At 45.2% G+C, this 20,572-nt stretch overlaps 1 protein-coding gene across 1 annotated transcript in view; it reads left to right on the forward strand.

The window, feature by feature from the left end:
- Positions 1-1,299: 1,299 nt before the first annotated feature.
- Positions 1,300-20,572, forward strand: part of LOC139391126 (gap junction beta-1 protein-like) — a 34,502-nt gene continuing 15,229 nt past the window's right edge. Inside the window, exons 1-7 of the mRNA XM_071138671.1 lie at positions 1,300-1,495; positions 7,350-7,482; positions 12,721-13,553; positions 13,723-14,216; positions 14,560-14,675; positions 19,225-19,355; positions 19,579-19,739. Of these exons, the coding sequence (XP_070994772.1) occupies positions 1,361-1,495; positions 7,350-7,482; positions 12,721-13,553; positions 13,723-14,216; positions 14,560-14,675; positions 19,225-19,355; positions 19,579-19,739 (2,003 nt within the window). The 5' untranslated portion in view covers positions 1,300-1,360. The remainder of the gene's footprint in view (positions 1,496-7,349; positions 7,483-12,720; positions 13,554-13,722; positions 14,217-14,559; positions 14,676-19,224; positions 19,356-19,578; positions 19,740-20,572) is intronic.

Below are 20,572 nucleotides of genomic sequence, written 5' to 3' on the forward strand. Positions count from 1 at the left end.
CAAGAACCTGATGTTCACACTGACAGAGCTCCAGAGTTCTTCTGTAGAGATGGGAGAACCTTCCAGAAGGACAACCATCTCTGCAGCACTCCACAAATCAGGCCTTTATGGTAGAGTGGCCAGATGGATGCCACTCCTCAATAAAAGACACTTGACAGCCCACTTGGAGTTTGCCAAAAGGCACCTAAAAACTCTCAGACCATGAGAAACAAGATTCTCTAGTCTGTTTAAATCAAGATTGAACTCTTTTGCCTGAATGCCAAGCATCACGTCTGGAGGACACCTGGCACCATACCTACGGTAAAGCATGGTGTTGGCAGCATCATGCTCCCAGGGACTAGAAGACTAGTCAGGATCGAGGGGAAGGATGATCGGAGCAAAGTAGAGATATTTGATGCAAACCTGCACAAGATTGCTCAGGACCTCAAACTGGGGCGCAGGAGTGGCTTCGGGACAAGTCTCTGAATGTCCTTGAGTGGCCCAGTCAGAGACCGTACTTGAACCCGATCTAACATCTCTGGAGAGACCTTAAAATAGCTGTGCAGCAACGCTCCCCATCCAACCTGACAGAGCTTGAGAGGATCTGCAGAGAAGAATGGGAGAAACTCCCCAAATACAGGTGTGCCAAGCTTGTAGCGTCATACCCAAGAAGACTCGAGGCTGTAATCGCTGCCAAAGGTGATTTAACAAAGTACTGAGTAAAGGGTCTGAATACTAAATGTACTTGTGATTTTTCAGTTTTGGGCAGGGGCACAGTCATGGGTGGACCTGGGAGGGCTTAGGCCCTCCACCAACCAAAGAGGATCTGCAGAGAAGAATGGGAGAAACTCCCCAAATACAGGTGTGCCAAGCTTGTAGCATCATACCCAAGAATACTTGAGGCTGTAATCGCTGCCAACGATGCTTCAACAAAGTACTGAGTAAAGGGTCTGAACACTTATGGAAATGTTTTATTTGTAATTGTGGTCACACCAGATACTGACCGGTTTTCTGATCCATGCCCCTACATTTTACATTTTATTTGTGACCAACACATGCATATCTGTATTCCCAGTCATGTAAAATCCATAGATTAGAGCCTAATTTATTTATTTCAATTGACCGATTCCCTTATACGAACTGTAACTTATTAAAACCTTTGAAATTGTTGCATGATGCTTATATTTTTTGTTTTCGACAGTGTGCTCTCTGAATTGACCTATGACCCAGAGCACTCTGATCCACTGGAGGCAATTTACGAACGCACCCATAATTTCGGCCACGCCGCCATTAAACCTCAAAGAAGAATAAAATGAAGTGACACCCTGTCAGATTACATTCTCAAATAAAACGTTTTGGTCCAGCCTCATCAGTCACTATAATGCCGCTGCAGCCGAGTCCTGTGTGGCTTCCCATCGACCTCAATGTCACCAAAAGATGTATAATGTACAAACTGCTCGTCTTGGAGGACGCCAGGAATACACTGGACAAACAACTACGACGTTTAACCGAAAAGGTAATTGGCTAACTACAGCTAGTTCAATAGCTCCATCGGTATACAGAAATGCATGATTGAACTAGCTGGCTATGCTAACACTAGCTGGAAACGTGTGAATGCAGAGTTGTGGCCCAGCTACCTAGTCAACTTGATTGAGCTAAATATACTGGTAAATGTCCCATTTGGTCTGTGATTTAAACTTTCAATCATGACTTACTCATTGAATGATAACTAGGTTGTAAGGTAATGAATATGGTAGTTGGTTAGTTAGTGAACTTTTAGGCAGTTTTGGGGAGTAGTGAACTACTCCGGGTGTGCCTAACTCGTCATAGTCGTGATTGGAAACCCGGTAGTGCGCTTTACTGCTCAAGAACATATCAGAGCGCATCATTATGTTCCTTCACTTATTCCCATACAATGTTCAAAAATAAACGACCCCCGAAAGATGAAAATACACCATTTAGTCCTATTTAATTATCAACTAAATAGTCTGATGAATAGCCCAATGTGTGGTTGGTTACTACTGTCATCATTTATTCCAGACACTGATTTTAGGTGAAGGTTGATTTTTAGGTGAAGGCTGATTTTTAGGTGAAGGCTGATTTTTAGGTGAAGGCTGATTTTTAGGTGAAGGCTGATTTTTAGGTGAAGGCTGATTTTAGGTGAAGGCTGATTTTAGGTGAAGGCTGATTTTTAGGTGAAGGTTGGCTAATTCGCTTGCCCCCAAACGTTTCACTTTAGAGAGGAGTTAAACTTCTCTCCGGACACTTACGCCACAACATTTGAACAATCAAAATAAACAATCTACATTTGTCATTTTATTTTCTAATGATCTGTTGCTCAGTAAACATGCATTTTCGAAATTATATAATAATAGCAAGTATGGGCTTGGATACAGACAGTCATCAGAAATGAAATAATTATACTGACAAACAAAGTACTTTATTTAACTAGGCAAGTCAGTTAAGAACAAATAATTATTGACAATGATGGCCTACCCTGGACGACCCTGGGCCAATTGTGCACTGGCCGACGTGACTCCCGATGACGGCCGGTTGTGATACAGCCCGGGATCGAACCCGGGTCTGAAGTGACAGCTCTAGCACTGTGATGCATTGCCTTGGACCGCTGCGCCACTCAGGATCCCCAAAGTAGGCCTACTAAACAACGCCAAGTAGACAGACAAAAACAACCGCGTGGCCCCATAAAAGTCGACAGGAAATAACTAGATTGACCAACTGACTAGCTACAGATTCTGATTCATACAGGATGACTTGTACCCTGAGACAACACAAGTCACACGAGTTAGGCACGCCGTGGCTCTGTTTGTCTGGTGAATGAGAGCGGCTTGTTCTAGTCCAGTCGTTGCAGCAGGCTCAATCGATACCCCGCTCGTTTCTTTACAGACAGAATAACTAGCCAATATTTGTTTGGAGCACGCTGTGCCTCACTGTTTGACTGAATGAGAGGCTTGTTATAGTTGTCTGGAGCACGCTGTGCCTCACTGTTTGACTGAAAGAGAGAGGCTTGTTATAGTTGTCTGGAGCACGCTGTGCCTCACTGTTTGACTGAAAGAGAGAGGCTTGTTATAGTTGTCTGGAGCACGCTGTGCCTCACTGTTTGACTGAAAGAGAGAGGCTTGTTATAGTTGTCTGGAGCACGCTGTGCCTCACACTGGTTGACTGAAAGAGAGAGGCTTGTTATAGTTGTCTGGAGCATGCTGTGCCTCACACTGTTTGACTGGTGAATGAGAGAGGCTTGTTCTAGTTGTCTGGAGCATGCTGTGCCTCACACTGTTTGACTGAAAGAGAGAGGCTTGTTCTAGTTGTCTGGAGCACGCTGTGCCTCACACTGGTTGACTGAATGAGAGGCTTGTTCTAGTTGTCTGGAGCATGCTGTGCCTCACACTGGTTGACTGAAAGAGAGAGGCTTGTTATAGTTGTCTGGAGCACGCCGTGCCTCACACTGTTTGACTGAAAGAGAGAGGCTTGTTATAGTTGTCTGGAGCACGCTGTGCCTCACTGGTTGACTGAATGAGAGGCTTGTTATATTTGTCTGGAGCATGCTGTGCCTCACTGTTTGACTGAAAGAGAGAGGCTTGTTCTAGTTGTCTGGAGCACGCTGTGCCTCACACTGGCTGACTGAATGAGAGGCTTGTTCTAGTTGTCTGGAGCATGCTGTGCCTCACACTGGTTGACTGAAAGAGAGAGGCTTGTTATAGTTGTCTGGAGCACGCCGTGCCTCACACTGGTTGACTGAATGAGAGGCTTGTTATATTTGTCTGGAGCATGCTGTGCCTCACTGTTTGACTGAATGAGAGAGGCTTGTTCTAGTTGTCTGGAGCATGCTGTGCCTCACACTGGTTGACTGAATGAAAGAGGCTTGTTCTAGTTGTCTGGAGCACGCTGTGCCTCACACTGGTTGACTGAATGAGAGAGGCTTGTTCTAGTTGTCTGGAGCACGCTGTGCCTCACACTGGTTGACTGAAAGAGGCTTGTTCTAGTTGTCTGGAGCACGCTGTGCCTCACACTGGCTGACTGAATGAGAGGCTTGTTATAGTTGTCTGGAGCATGCTGTGCCTCACACTGGTTGACTGAAAGAGAGAGGCTTGTTATAGTTGTCTGGAGCACGCTGTGCCTCACACTGTTTGACTGAAAGAGAGAGGCTTGTTATAGTTGTCTGGAGCACGCTGTGCCTCACTGTTTGACTGAAAGAGAGAGGCTTGTTCTAGTTGTCTGGAGCATGCTGTGCCTCACACTGTTTGACTGAAAGAGAGAGGCTTGTTCTAGTTGTCTGGAGCACGCTGTGCCTCACACTGGTTGACTGAATGAGAGGCTTGTTCTAGTTGTCTGGAGCATGCTGTGCCTCACACTGGTTGACTGAAAGAGAGAGGCTTGTTATAGTTGTCTGGAGCACGCCGTGCCTCACACTGGTTGACTGAGAGAGGCTTGTTATAGTTGTCTGGAGCACGCTGTGCCTCACACTGGTTGACTGAAAGAGAGAGGCTTGTTCTAGTTGTCTGGAGCATGCTGTGCCTCACTGTTTGACTGAAAGAGAGAGGCTTGTTATAGTTGTCTGGAGCACGCTGTGCCTCACACTGTTTGACTGAAAGAGAGAGGCGCAAGGCATTCTGGAACTTGCAGTCAAAAGCATAATTCAATACTAACCAATACAATTACATATGTAAATGTAAAGAAATGTCTTTAGATACAGCTCAATGAATTAACTTAAACGTTAACTCTGTAACACATTAAAGTTACATCGGGTAAGTCTCTAAGAGTGATTACAGCTGTGAGTCTTTCTGGGTGAGTCTCTAAGAGTGATTACAGCTGTGAGTCTCTAAGAGTTTTGCACACCTGGATTGTAAAATATTTGCACATTATTATTTTTTATATTATTTAAGCTCCATCAAGTTGGTTGTTGATCAATGATCAACAGCCATTTTCATGTCTTGCCAAAGATTGTCAAGCCGATTTTAAGTCAACTGTAAATATGCCACTTAGAAACATTCAATGACGTCTTTTGTAAGTACAGTTGAAGTCGGAAGTTTACATACACCTGAGCCAAATACATTTAAACTCAGTTTCACAATTCCTGACATTTAATCCTAGTAAAAATTCCCTGTCTTAGGTCAGTTAGGATCACCACTTTATTTTAAGAATGTGAAATGTCAGAATAATAGCAGAGAGAATGATTTATTTCAGCTTTTATTTCTTTCATCACATTCCAGAAGTTTACATACACTCAATTAGTATTTGGACCACGATGTCTTTCTCCCAGACAAACTAAACGACTTCTTTGCTCGCTTTGAGGACAATACAGTGCCACTGACACGGCCCGCTACCAAAACCTGCGGGCTCTCCTTCACCGCGGTCAACGTGAGGAAAACATTCTGCGAAGTGATTAAGCTGACTTTCTGCTAGCATCTTACCTGCATGGCTCTTTCCGCTAGCATCTTACCTGCATGGCTCTTTCCGCTAGCATCTTACCTGCATGGCTCTTTCCGCTAGCATCTTACCTGCATGGCTCTTTCCACTAGCATCTTACCTGCATGGCTCTTTCCACTAGCATCTTACCTGCATTGCTCTTTCCACTAGCATCTTACCTGCATGGCTCTTTCCACTAGCATCTTACCTGCATGGCTCTTTCCACTAGCATCTTACCTGCATTGCTCTTTCCACTAGCATCTTACCTGCATGGCTCTTTCCACTAGCATCTTACCTGCATGGCTCTTTCCACTAGCATCTTACCTGCATGGCTCTTTCCACTAGCATCTTACCTGCATGGCTCTTTCCACTAGCATCTTACCTGCATGGCTCTTTCCACTAGCATCTTACCTGCATGGCTCTTTCCACTAGCATCTTACCTGCATGGCTCTGTCCACTAGCATCTTACCTGCATGGCTCTGTCCACTAGCATCTTACCTGCATGGCTCTGTCCACTAGCATCTTACCTGCATGGCTCTGTCCACTAGCATCTTACCTGCATGGCTCTGTCCACTAGCATCTTACCTGCATGGCTCTTTCCACTAGCGTCTTACCTGCATGGCTCTTTCCACTAGCGTCTTACCTGCATGGCTCTTTCCACTAGCGTCTTACCTGCATGGCTCTTTCCACTAGCGTCTTACCTGCATGGCTCTTTCCACTAGCGTCTTACCTGCATGGCTCTTTCCGCTAGCGTCTTACCTGCATGGCTCTTTCCGCTAGCGTCTTACCTGCATGGCTCTTTCCGCTAGCGTCTTACCTGCATGGCTCTTTCCGCTAGCGTCTTACCTGCATGGCTCTTTCCGCTAGCGTCTTACCTGCATGGCTCTTTCCGCTAGCGTCTTACCTGCATGGCTCTTTCCGCTAGCATCTTACCTGCATGGCTCTTTCCGCTAGCATCTTACCTGCATGGCTCTTTCCGCTAGCATCTTACCTGCATGGCTCTTTCCGCTAGCATCTTACCTGCATGGCTCTTTCCGCTAGCATCTTACCTGCATGGCTCTTTCCGCTAGCATCTTACCTGCATGGCTCTTTCCGCTAGCATCTTACCTGCATGGCTCTTTCCGCTAGCATCTTACCTGCATGGCTCTGTCCGCTAGCATCTTACCTGCATGGCCCAGTCCGCTAGCATCTTACCTGCATGGCCCAGTCCGCTAGCATCTTACCTGCATTGCTCTGTCCGCTAGCATCTTACCTGCATTGCTCTGTCCGCTAGCATCTTACCTGCATTGCTCTGTCCACTAGCATCTTACCTGCATTGCTCTTTCCACTAGCATCTTACCTGCATTGCTCTGTAGAATCTAAAGTTGTTAAATGTAACGTGAACAAGTATTATTACTAAAAGAAGATTTCATATCAAACCCGACGTCCCGAGTCATTACTTTGAAGACAGTTAATCTAAAACCCAGAAAGACTCACAGCTGTAATCGCTCTTAGAGACTTACCCAGAAAGACACGGGTGTGAATGCTTACGTAAATGAGATTTCTGTAAAATGTTCTAAAAACATGTTTTCATTATAGGGTATGGTGTGTAGATAGATGGGTGAAAACTGTTTTTGAATTCAGGGCTGTAACACAACAGAATGTGGAGTAAGTCAAGGGGTCTGAATACTTTTTGAAGGCCCTGTAGGTATTCACTCTATCACATTTATTCACAAAGTTGATTGGATGTAGTGATCTACTTTTTTCCCCAAAGTAACTAGTTACGTAAACTATATTTCTCTTAAGGTAGATTTAGTGTAGCTTAGCTTCTTCCATTGTTTAGTCATGTCTAGCTTGGTAAACTATATTTTCAGACTTATTTACCTAACTCTGTCTTTGTTGGGTAACTTGTCCATATAAGCTATATTTTGTAATAAAAGTACTGACACGTTTGTGAATTCCTACAGGCCAACGTGGAAGTCCGAAGCTTCCTGAGAGCGCCTCATCCTATCAATGTGCTGGACAACCTCGTCAGGTCTCTGGATGCTAAATGTTATGCCATTGAGAAACTTTCAACTGCACTCAAAAACCTGACGACCGGTAAGTTCCATTGAGTGATTGTTATGCCAGGTAGGTAAGTTCCATTGAGCGATTGTTATGCCAGGTAGGTAAGTTCCATTGAGTGATTGTTATGCCAGGTAGGTAAGTTCCATTGAGTGATTGTTATGCCAGGTAGGTAAGTTCCATTGAGTGATTGTTATGCCAGGTAGGTAAGTTCCATTGAGCGATTGTTATGCCAGGTAGGTAAGTTCCATTGAGTGATTGTTATGCCAGGTAGGTAAGTTCCATTGAGTGATTGTTATGCCAGGTAGGTAAGTTCCATTGAGCGATTGTTATGCCAGGTAGGTAAGTTCCATTGAGCGATTGTTATGCCAGGTAGGTAAGTTCCATTGAGCGATTGTTATGCCAGGTAGGTAAGTTCCATTGAGCGATTGTTATGCCAGGTAGGTAAGTTCCATTGAGCGATTGTTATGCCAGGTAGGTAAGTTCCATTGAGCGATTGTTATGCCAGGTAGGTAAGTTCCATTGAGCGATTGTTATGCCAGGTAGGTAAGTTCCATTGAGCGATTGTTATGCCAGGTAGGTAAGTTCCATTGAGCGATTGTTATGCCAGGTAGGTAAGTTCCATTGAGTGATTGTTATGCCAGGTAGGTAAGTTCCATTGAGTGATTGTTATGCCAGGTGTATCTGTCATCATGACTAGAACTCAAAGAATATGGAAACCACTTGTGTCGCTATAAAATTCCATCATGGCCCGATCCCAAATGGACCCTTATGGATTTGTGAGAGGAGAGGATTTGATTGGTATAAGTAATATGGTGAAATTTCCACTTAGCCTATCAGAGGGCAAGGTGGTGCTATTACCATATTGGTTGAACAAAGGGTTGAACGGTATCCAGATGTTCGTATCCTTCCCAGGACTTATGGTAGTACCGGCTAAGTACACAATAAGGTTTACTGTAGTACCGGCTTAGAACACAATAAGGTTTACGGTAGTACCGGCTTAGTACACAATAAGGTTTACGGTAGTACCGGCTAAGTACACAATAAGGTTTACGGTAGTACCGGCTAAGTACACAATAAGGTTTACGGTAGTACCGGCTAAGTACACAATAAGGTTTACGGTAGTACCGGCTAAGTACACAATAAGGTTTACGGTAGTACCAGCTTAGTACACAATAAGGTTTACGGTAGTACCGGCTAAGTACACAATAAGGTTTAAAAAAAAATGAACAGAATGCCAACTAAATTAGCACAAGTAATAGATAATTTCCATGGAGGCTGCTAGCTACACATGCTAATGACCACAGACAAATGTACATTTACTGTACGAGAGACAGAGTTTTAACGCATGCAGTACTGGCTCACCAGCAGCATGTCTACAGTCTGTCTGGAGTCGCTAGGGCAACAGGCATGCCTGCTCGGAGCAGACTGGGGGAGGAGCAGACGGCCATAAACACAAGGAAATCAAAATGACAGTAGCAGCTGTACAGATAACTGATCCAAAGGGCTTTGACTTCTCAAACACGGCAGAAAGCTGACACACTATGATGTCCCGGCACCTTTATTCATTTAGCCACTTGCTTAGATAGCAAGTTAAACTAGGGGTTGTGATAACGGACTATTTTGCTGTTTTCATTTTGTGCTTCAGTTGCACTTCTAAACTCGAGAGAAAAAACTCTAAGAGAAATTCACGAACGGCATGCTCTGACTGGCATTCTATCAGCAGACAGGCTGATGTGGAGCTACTGTTCTCCATCATTCTATCAGCAGACAGCACTCTGATGTGGAGCTACTGTTCTCCATCATTCTATCAGCAGACAACACTCTGACTGATGTGGAGCTACTGTTCTCCATCATTCTATCAGCAGACAGCACTCTGATGTGGAGCTACTGTTCTCCATCATTCTATCAGCAGACAACACTCTGACTGATGTGGAGCTACTGTTCTCCATCATTCTATAAGCAGACATCACTCTGATGTGGAGCTACTGTTCTCCATCATTCTATCAGCAGACAGCACTCTGATGTGGAGCTACTGTTCTCCATCATTCTATCAGCAGACAGGCTGATGTGGAGCTACTGTTCTCCATCATTCTATCAGCAGACAGCACTCTGATGTGGAGCTACTGTTCTCCATCATTCTATAAGCAGACAGCTCTGACTGATGTGGAGCTACTGTTCTCCATCATTCTATCAGCAGACAGACTGATGTGGAGCTACTGTTCTCCATCATTCTATCAGCAGACAGGCTGATGTGGAGCTACTGTTCTCAATCATTCTATAAGCAGACAGACTGATGTGGAGCTACTGTTCTCAATCATTCTATAAGCAGACAGACTGATGTGGAGCTACTGTTCTCCATCATTCTATCAGTAGACAGCACTCTGACTGATGTGGAGCTTCTCAGGTAGTTTTCTCAGCTTAGCCAGCCTACTTTTCACCAGTAAAATGCAAGTCTAACTTTAAGCAAAACATTCTACAGGCTATATTCTTTCTATGATAGGCCTAAACATTTGAAAAATTGTGGCCAAGCGTCTTTTTGCCCAAAAAAATACCTTGCCTTTTCATTCTCCTGCTTTCTCCCGTTTTACAAACGAACACGTGACTGTCTCAACTGAGCTGGGGAACTAACTTCATAATGTGACAGGTGAGATACGATTGGGTTCTGCTTTACATCCTAATGCATTGCACAAGTTGACTGCAAGTATTTACTTAAAAAGAAAAATTGCTACAAATATTTAAAATGCATTGAAAAAAGTTTTTTAAATAGTTTTGATGGTATTGAAAAACCATCGTGTGGCTATTTCCAAATACACCGGTAGACAGTATACTGCCCACTAGAATCTTCTCTTATCTCCACAAGTGTGAGGTGATCTAAGGTCGCCAACCTTTTCTGAGTCCAGATCACTTTGAGTCCCAAAGAAAGCCGAGATCTACCACTCGGATGTGTTTTTTAAAAACAGGACTTAAAAAGTGTGAGCTGTTGCAACGTTAACCATTTTAAAAACATTTTAAAAACAGATCTAGAGCAATAAGGTTTGTGCAGTAGGCCAAATACATTATGACTGCATATTGTCTGTGAATTGCCCTACCAGTGTTGTTCTTCTCATACCATTTATATTTTTAATTGTAATACAGTGCATTCGGAAAGTATTCAGACCCCTTGACTTTTTCACACATTGTTACGTTACAGCCATTTAAAAATGGATTAAAATGTTTTTTCCCCCCTTCAATCTACACACCCCATAATGACAAAGAAAACAGGTTTTCTAAATGTATTTGCCAATGCCTTATTTACATCAGTATTCAGACCCTTTTCTATGAGACTTGAAATTGAGCTCAGGTGCATCCTGTTCCCATTGATCATCCTTGAGATGTTTCTACAACTTGGAATCCAACGGTGGTAAATTTAAATTGATTGTCTGGAAGAAACCTGGCACCATCCCTACGGTGAAGCATGGTGGTGGCACCATCCCGACGGTGAAGCATGGTGGTGGCACCATCCCGACGGTGAAGCATGGTGGTGGCACCATCCCTACGGTGGTGGCACCATCCCGACGGTGAAGCTTGGTGGTGGCAGCATCATGCTGTGGGGATGTTTTTCAGCGGCAGGGACTGGGAGACTAGTCAAGATTCGAGGGGGAAAAAGAAAAAAAAATACATTTCACCTTTTATTTAACCAGGTAGGCAAGTTGAACAAGTTCTCATTTACAATTGCGACCTGGAAACATGAACAGAGCAAAGTACAGAGAGATCCTTGATGAAAATGTGCTCAGGACCTCAGACTGGGGCGAAGGTTCACCTTACAACAAGCCTAAACACACAGCCAAGACAACGCAGGAGTGGCTTCGGGACAAGTCCCTGAATGTCCTTGACTGGCCCAGCCAGAACCTGGACTTGAACCCGATCGAACATATCTGGAGAGACCTGAAAATAGCTGTGCAGCGACGCTCCCCATCCAACCTGACAGAGCTTGAGAGGATCTGCAGAGAAGAATGGGAGAAACTCCCCAAATACAGGTTGCCAAGCTTGTAGCATCATACCCAAGAAGACTCAAGGCTGTAATCACTGCCAAGATGTGATTCATCAAAGTACTGAGTAAAGGGTCTGAATACTTATGGAAATGTGATGTTGAGGGGGGGAAACAATTGAATCAATTTTAGAATATTTTTTTTGTTTGTTGTAAAAGGTCAAGGGGTCTGAATACTTTCTGAATGCACTATATGATCACAGTGGTAATTAGATCATTAGTTGTGTTACTTGTGAGGCCCAGCTGAGTTACTGGACTGACGGGCTCCTTCTGATGGTCAGTCTGAGGGAGGGATCAGTGGTGAGGCTGCCTCTCACCTGACTCACCGTCCCTCCGCTGAGGAAAGGGGACACCGCCCCTCCGCTAAGGAAAGGGGACACCGCCCCTCCTCCTCGATGGAGAAACTCAAGTTGCATTATTTCTGCTTCATGCACCAATTCATGTTCCTCCTATGACCAGAGACGTAAAATATTCCTCTTCATTAAAAAGACAAGCCTCTAATAAAAACAGCCAATCTTATGGGAACACGTTGCCATACTCATTCATTACAGCTGCAGTGATGGTTGTACTCATTCATTACAGCTGCAGTGATGGTTGTCCTCATTCATTACAGTGATGGTTGTAGTCATTGATTACAGTGATGGTTGTAGTCATTGATTACAGTGATGGTTGTAGTCATTGATTACAGTGATGGTTGTAGTCATTGATTACAGTGATGGTTGTAGTCATTGATTACAGTGATGGTTGTAGTCATTGATTACAGTGATGGTTGTTCTCATTCATTACAGTGATGGTTGTTCTCATTCATTACAGTGATGGTTGTAGTCATTCATTACAGCTGCAGTGATGGTTGTAGCGTGAGTGGAATTAGGGAGAAAGCACATTTTATGGCTTTATAAAAGTGTTGAACAAAGTGTTGACAGTGGTAAATCACAACTTATAAAAACAACTTTTCTGTATTCGTTGAGTCACAGTATCAGCTTTGCTACCATCTCCTATCCTACCCACCTTAGTGTTGGCCACTGGTCTAAAGCAAGGATCCCCCAACTCTGTCCTGCCCCCACACTGGGTCTTAGTTTTTCCCCTAGCACTACACAGCTGTTGTTGTTTTTTTTAAATCTGCTGTGTAGTGCGAAGGCAACAACTCAAATGGGCACCCAGGGGGAACCCTGGTCCAAAGGAACATTTGGGATGGTCTGTATTTCTTAAAGATATTTTCTCTCCCCCTGCCATTGGCTCCACAGATCCACAATTCAGTGCCCCAGCTTCCACCAGACCGCTAAACAGCCTGTTGCAGCCAGCGCTATCCAGAGACCGAGGCATCATGACATCGTCAGACGTGCTGAAGTTTGGTCCCATGCTGCAGAACGTCCTCATGGCCGGCTCCATCACCAAGGCAGTACAGATGCTGGGAGCGTTGCCTGCCCTACAGCAACTCAAACTCTTCTGCTCCTCTTCCTCCTCTCAAGATGAAGACTTCCAGAAGGATCAGGTCTTTATATGCAGCATCTCCTCCTCCAGCAAAGTGGCAAAGCTCCCAATCCCCAGCTCCTCAACCAGCGTAGCCAGTCTGAATCTGACCAAAGACAATGGGATCTTTATCTCCAAGGAGAAGACACAGCCAAATACAACGACGGTTACAACCAATCAAATCAAAGAGAGCAGTCAAATCAAACAAACACCCGGAGCAACAGATCTAGACCTACCTGTCCCAGGTGAGCTCCTCTCAGGGTTCAGTAACCCAGCCTACCAGATGACAGCCCTGGCTCCTCCCCCTCTAGATTCAGGAAGTGACACCAGAGTGCAGCACCAGAAGCAAACTTCCTCTCAGCTCATGCAATTCCTGCGAACCAATTGCAGGAACGAGCCGTTCATGGAGTTGGCCGCTTTCTTCCAGCACACCAGCTACTACCAGTACACCTCTGATTCCACCGCCCCGGCAATGACCTCTGACCCCCTCCCGGAAACAAAGCATGCCCAGGAAACCCAGAATGTTCTAGAAACTAAGAACCACAACGTCAGCGTCCCAAAGAAGGAGCTGTTCTCAGAGCTGCCAGATAACCAGCTGAACCAATATGTATGTATTATGTTGAGTGTAATGTAAAGTCTCTATTTTATATACAGCACTACTGTGTGTCTGAAACTATTTTCACCTCAGGACGTTCAAGTTAATCATGTCCTCTCTTACCCTCTCCAATCTTCTCCTACCCTCTCCTATCTTCTCCTACCCTCTCCTCCCCTCCCAGGCCCCGGTGTTCACAGTAAAGCGTGTGGAGTCCGGAGGCTCTCTGATCTTCAGCTGTATCATTGCCACCAAGACGGAGCTCTGGGACGTAGGAGACGTCTTTACCGAGGCGACAAGGAGCGATCCTTCCTCTGACGTCGTCACCACCTCGGAGAACAAGATGTCTGCCGCTAGTCTCCAGTGTCGCAGTGTAGAGATCTCTAATACGACCCTCCAACCCCCAGCTCCATCCATCCACAGCCTACAGATCAAAGAGGGACATGTGACGGGGGAGGTTCAGGAAGATATCAACAATATCAGTCTGACTCCAGAACTCCAGAGATTCCAGAACTGTTGTTCCTTGGTTACCCCAGGCAACCAGTGTCTGAACATTCCAGAGTTCCAGATCCGTAAGTTTGAGGAGATGGCGGTGGTGGTGAGTCACGTGGTGCATCCTGGGAACTTCTACATCCAACAGGCCGACGCCACCCTCCAGCTGGAGGACCTCAACACTGAGTGAGTTATATTGGGTGTCCAAGATGGTACCCTATTCCCTATATAGTGCACTACTTTCCACCAGGGCCCAATGGCACCCTATTCCCTATATAGTATGGTGCCACATTGAGCTAACATTTGTACTCCGTAGTACCCTTCTCAAAGTGTGCTCTTATCCACTCCCTCTCAAGAAGCATTGGTGTAAGAAGTAAAGTAGACACACTCAGGGTGCATCCTAAATGGAACCCTATTCCTGATGTAGTGCACTACCTTTAAGCAGAGGTCAAGTCTAAAACAGGACTTGACCCAAGTTCTTTTCATTGAGTCATTTTCTCAACCCTGTCGTTGGCTGGTTGTCTTGCAGTAGTTTAGCAGAGCTGAAGTGTACTCCAGACATCGGGACCTACGTCATGGCTTGGTTCCCCCAACAGAAGAGGTGGTGTCGGGCACAGGTGGCCAAGATATGTGGCATGAGTGGAGGTAAGATATGTTTCATGATGAGTGGAGGTTAGTGTTGGGCCAGTAACCAAAAGGTTGCTAGTTCGAATCCCCGAGCCGACAAGGTGAAAAATCTGATGAACAAGGTGATGAACTCTAATTGCGTCTGTAAATCGCTCTGGAAAAGAGTGTCTGCTAATTGACGTAAATGTAAAACACGAGGTAAATGTTAATAATCCCTAGAACGCTACGGAATGTTAATAATCCCTGGAACGCTACGAAATGTTAATAATCCCTGGGACGCTACGGAATGTTAATAATCCCTGGGACGCTACGGAATGTTAATAATCCCTAGAACGCCGCGGAATGTTAATAATCCCTAGGACGCTACGGAATGTTAATAATCCCTAGAACGCCGCGGAATGTTAATAATCCCTGGGACGCTACGGAATGTTAATAATCCCTAGAACGCCGCAGAATGTTAATAATCCCTAGGACGCTACGGAATGTTAATAATCCCTAGAACGCCGCGGAATGTTAATAATCCCTAGGACGCCGCGGAATGTTAATAATCCCTAGGACGCTGCGGAATGTTAATCCCTAGGACGCTACGGAATGTTAATAATCCCTAGGATGCTACGGAATGTTAATAATCCCTGGGACGCTACGGAATGTTAATAATCCCTAGAACGCCGCGGAATGTTAATAATCCCTAGGACGCTGCGGAATGTTAATAATCCCTAGGACGCCGTGGAATGTTAATAATCCCTAGGACGCCGCGTAATATTAATCCCTAGGACGCCGCGGAATGTTAATCCCTAGGACGCCGCGGAATGTTAGTAATCCCTAGGACGCCGCGGAATGTTAATAATCCCTAGGACGCTGCGGAATGTTAATAATCCCTAGGACGCCGTGGAATGTTAATAATCCCTAGGACGCCGCGGAATGTTAATCCCTAGGACGCTGCGGAATGTTAATAAACCCTAGGACGCCGCGGAATGTTAGTAATCCCTAGGACGCCGCGGAATGTTAGTAATCCCTAGGACGCCGCGGAATGTTAATAATCCCTAGGACGCCGCGGAATGTTAGTAATCCCTAGGACGCTACGGAATGTTAATAATCCTGCTATAACAGCCTTTACTATTCTGGGAAGGCCCCTTATTTATAGTGAAGGGAAAACTTAACACTACAGCATACAATGACACTCTAGACCAGGGGTGTCAAACTCAAATACCCAGTGGGCCAAAATGTAAAACCTGAACAAAGTCACGGGCCAACATTGAACAAATTAACCTTTTAATATGGACCCAAACAAGTTTTGCTTTAACATTGAATATGGAACAAGCATCGCTTATTACCATACAATATATAATTTAATAGTGGAGACATGCAAAATCGAATTTCAAATGAAAAAACACATCAATGGCATTCATTTATTAAATAAATAAAATTTAAATAAAAATTGTATGCCTCTTTTCTATTTGCAGCCTTCTGATTTAAATACCAAAATAAACTTTTTCCACTGGCTAATAATTTTACAAATAAAATGATAAAAAATCAATCAACCATTCAAGCCCATGCCTTGTAGCAAGAAAAAGTGCATAAAGAAAACGTTCATTATTGCACACTGGTCTAATCTGATATGCCCAAGCCAGATACCTGGCATCTCTTCTTGGATGCTAGTTCATCAATGTCTGGGCTCAAGCTCTGAGCTGAAGAAATCCTCAGTATCGAGCGAAGATGTTCATCAGTCAGACGTCTCCTGTGAGTTGTTTTGGTCATCTTCATCGAGGAGAAAAGTTGCTCGCATAGATAAGTGCTGCCGAACATGGAGAGCATCTGAGCAGCTTGGGTGCGGAGCTGAGGCATTGTGTCAGGGATGAACCGTGGAAACTGTGCGGCGCCCACAGCATCATACTTTGACTTCAGCGTGTCGTTGCACTGGAGTTCAATCAGCTCCATTTGGATGTTGGTTGGTGCATTTTCCACATCAACTGCGAAGGGATTACTAAGCAGTTCAAACTTGCATTTCTGGGCATCGAAGTCGGCAAATCGCCGGCTAAACTCAGCGGCGAGAACACTGAGTTTTTCAGCAAACTGTGCGCATGGGAACACGGCGGTAGAGATCTGCGCTTTTATGGATTGGCAGCAGGGAAAATTGCAAGGGTTTCCTTGCAGCATCTGATTCTCCCACAGGCACAGTTTAGTTTTGAAGGCCCTCACTGGAGCGTACATGTCTGTGATGATGCGCCCCCGCCCCTGAAGCTGCAGGTTCAGCGCATCGAGATGGCTCGAGATGTCACAGAGAAAGGCCAGCTCACACAGGAACTTTTGCTCCCGGAACTCTGCTGTATCCTTCCCTTTGGTTTCCAGGAATTGACATATTTCCTCACGCAGCTCGAAACATCTGTTCAGTACTTTTCCTCTGCTTAGCCATCTCACCTCTGTGTGATACGGCACGTCTGCGTATTCCGAACCACACTCCTCCAGAAAAGATTTAAACTGACGGTGATTTAGACCTTTGGCTCTTATAAAGTTAACTACCTGTGTTACTGTGGTCATAACATGTTCCATCTTTAGGGCTTTGGCACACAGTGCTTCCTGATGTATGATGCAGTGGTAAACAGTTAGCTCACCTGCACAGTTCTCTTCCCGCATCTTCTCCCGAACCATGCCCACCAGTCCACTCTTTTTACCGCACATCGCTGGCGCTCCATCTGTCGTTAATCCAACGAGTTTATCCCACGGCAGCTTTATTTCAGTTACACATTTGGAAACCTCCTCAAAGATTTCCTTTCCTGTGGTTGTGCCATGCATTGATTTGAATCCTAATAGCTCCTCCGTAACACACAGATTTGAGTCCACCCCACGGATGAAGACTGACAGCTGAGCAGTATCAGATGCGTCGCAGCTCTCATCCACAGCGAGGGAGAACGCAACAAAATCTTTTCCCTTTTCCATCAGCTGGTCATACAGATTGGTGGCAAGATCATATGTGCGATCAGCTACTGTGTTCCTGCTCAGGCTCACGTTTGAAAATGCTTGTTTTTTCTCTGGGCATACGAGGTCACAAACCTTCATCATGCACTTTTTCATGAACTCTCCCTCATTAAAGGGCCGGGCTGATTTTGCGATCTCTGCTGCCACTATATAACTAGCCTTTACAGCAGCCTCGCTTTGTGATGTGGCTTTTTTAAACATATTCTGTTGTGAAACCAAACTTCTTTTCATCTCCTCTACTTTCAGGCTCTTTTGAGTCATGTCCAGGTCCTTGTATTTGTCATGGTGTTTCGTTTCATAGTGTCGTCTAATGTTGTACTCCTTACTTACAGCCACGTTGACTCCACAAACAAGACAAACAGGTTTGTCTTTTACATATGTAAACAGATATTCTGCCTCCCACTTGTCCAGAAAGCTCCTGTTTTCTGCCTTTCTTTTCGCCGTTTTTGGGAAGGGTTAGCTCGCTGACAGTTGTAGCGTCTATGTTGCTATGACTACTGTCACAGAGGAGAGAGCGTTTCTGGGTCCTGTCCTGATTGGCGCGCGAAAACAGCAGAGCATTATGGGATTCGTAGTATTAGTGGTGAATGCGCTGTATAATACCGGCGGGCCAGCTCTAGTAGTAATTTGGTATTGTCTCGTGGGCCAAATATAATTACCCCGCGGGCCAAATTTGGCCCACGGGCCAGAGTTTGACACCCATGCTCTAGACGATTCTGTGGTAACAGTTTGGGGAAGGCCCTAAACTGTTTTAGTATGACAATGTCCCTGTGCACAAAGACCAGTTCGTACAGAAATGGTTTGTTGAGATCGGTGTGAAAGAACTTGACAGACCTGCACAGAGCCTTGACCTCAACCCCATCGAACACCTTCGGGATGAATTGGAACGCTGACTGCTAGCCAGGCCTAATCACCCCCAACATCAGTGACCGACCTCACTAATGCTCTTGTGGCTGAATGGAAGCAAGTCCCCGCAGCAATGTTCCAACATCTAGTGGAAAGCCTTCCCGGAAGAGTGGAGGCTGTTATAGCAGCATTGTTCCAACATCTAATGGAAAACCTTCCCAGAAGAGTGGAGGCTGTTATAGCAGCAATGTTCCATCATCTAGTGGAAAGCCTTCCCAGGAGAGTGGAGGCTGTTATAGCAGCAATGTTCCTACATCTAGTGGAAAGCCTTCCCGGAAGAGAGGAGGCTGTTATAGCAGCAATGTTCCATCATCTAGTGGAAAGCCTTCCCAGAAGAGTGGAGGCTGTTATAGCAGCAAAGGGGGAACCAACTCCATTTTAATGCCTTCCCAGACGAGTGGAGGCTGTTATAGCAGCAAAGGGGGGACCAACTCCATATTAATGCCTTCCCAGAAGAGTGGAGGCTGTTTATAGCAGCAATGTTCCAACATCTAGTGGAAAGCCTTCCCAGACGAGTGGAGGCTGTTATAGCAGTAAAGGGGGGACCAACTCCATATTAATAACCATGATTTTGGAATGAGATGTTAAACGAGCAGGTGTCCACATACTTTTGGTCATGTAGTGTACTTCTCCTCGCTCTGTCATACAATAAGGGCAGCTTCTACATTTCTCCTCTGTCTGTCAGACATCAATGAGGTGGAGGTGAGGAGGCTGGACTACGGAGACACTTCCTGTCTGTCTCTATGTAACATCAAGGAACTCAGTGCTGAGATGACATCACTTCCTCTACAGGCCATACAGGTCTCCCTGGCTAATGTGAGTGGTTCACCCTGGTTGTTGTCAGGTTCTACTGTGGCCAATACTTAGCCACACCACAATTTATCCCTAGAACCGTGCCGGTATATAACATCACTTGACTGGATAAATAAAGGTTTAAAAAATGAGTTATTTAGTTGAGAGGGTCATATATTTAGGGCAGGTCAAATCTTTTTACTTGTCTCCTGTATTATATGACCCCAAGTTACTGGTCTCATCCCAGGTGCGCCCAGTGGACGTGTGTGGCTGGACCCAACAGGCAGTATATTGGTTCAGAGACATGGTGGGCAACAGGACGCTGTACGCACGGCTCTACCCTCAGGGAGAGAGACACAACCCCATGGTGGAACTCTTCATGGAGAAGGGAAAACTGGGGTCCATGAGGTATGAGGTTATTATTACTGGGGGACGTGAGGTATGAGGTTATTATTACTGGGGGACGTGAGGTATGAGGTTATTATTACTAGGGGATGTGAGGTATGAGGTTATTATTACTGGGGGACGTGAGGTATGAGGTTATTATTACTGGGGGACGTGAGGTTATTATAACTGGGGGACGTGAGGTATGAGGTTATTATTACTGGGGGATGTGAGGTTATTATAACTGGGGGACGTGAGGTATGAGGTTATTATTACTGGGGGACGTGAGGTTATTATAACTGGGGGACGTGAGGTATGAGGTTATTATTGCTGGGGGACGTGAGGTATGAGGTTATTATTGCTGGGGGACGTGAGGTATGAGGTTATTATAGCTGGGAGGCGTGAGGTATGAGGTTATTATAACTGGGAGACGTGAGGTATGAGGTTATTATAACTGGGGGACGTGAGGTATGAGGTTATTATAACTGGGGGACGTGAGGTATGAGTTTATTATAACTGGGGGACGTGAGGTTATTATAACTGGGGGCCGTGAGGTATGAGTTTATTATAACTGGGGGACGTGAGGTTGTTATAACTGGGGGACGTGGGGTTATTATAACTGGGGGGACGTGAGGTTATTATAACTGGGGGGACGTGAGGTTATTATAACTGGGGGGACGTGAGGTTATTATAACTGGGGGACGTGAGGTTATTATAACTGGGGGACGTGAGGTATGAGTTTATTGTAAAAGTCAACCTGAGCACCAGAATGCACTATACTGTACATCTTGATTGGAGTCCACCTGTGGTAAATTCAATTGATTGGACATGATTTAGAAAGGCACACACCTGTCTAT

This window comes from Oncorhynchus clarkii, chromosome 31 (genome assembly GCF_045791955.1).
Source record: "Oncorhynchus clarkii lewisi isolate Uvic-CL-2024 chromosome 31, UVic_Ocla_1.0, whole genome shotgun sequence".
Classification (NCBI taxonomy): Eukaryota; Metazoa; Chordata; class Actinopteri; order Salmoniformes; family Salmonidae; genus Oncorhynchus; species Oncorhynchus clarkii.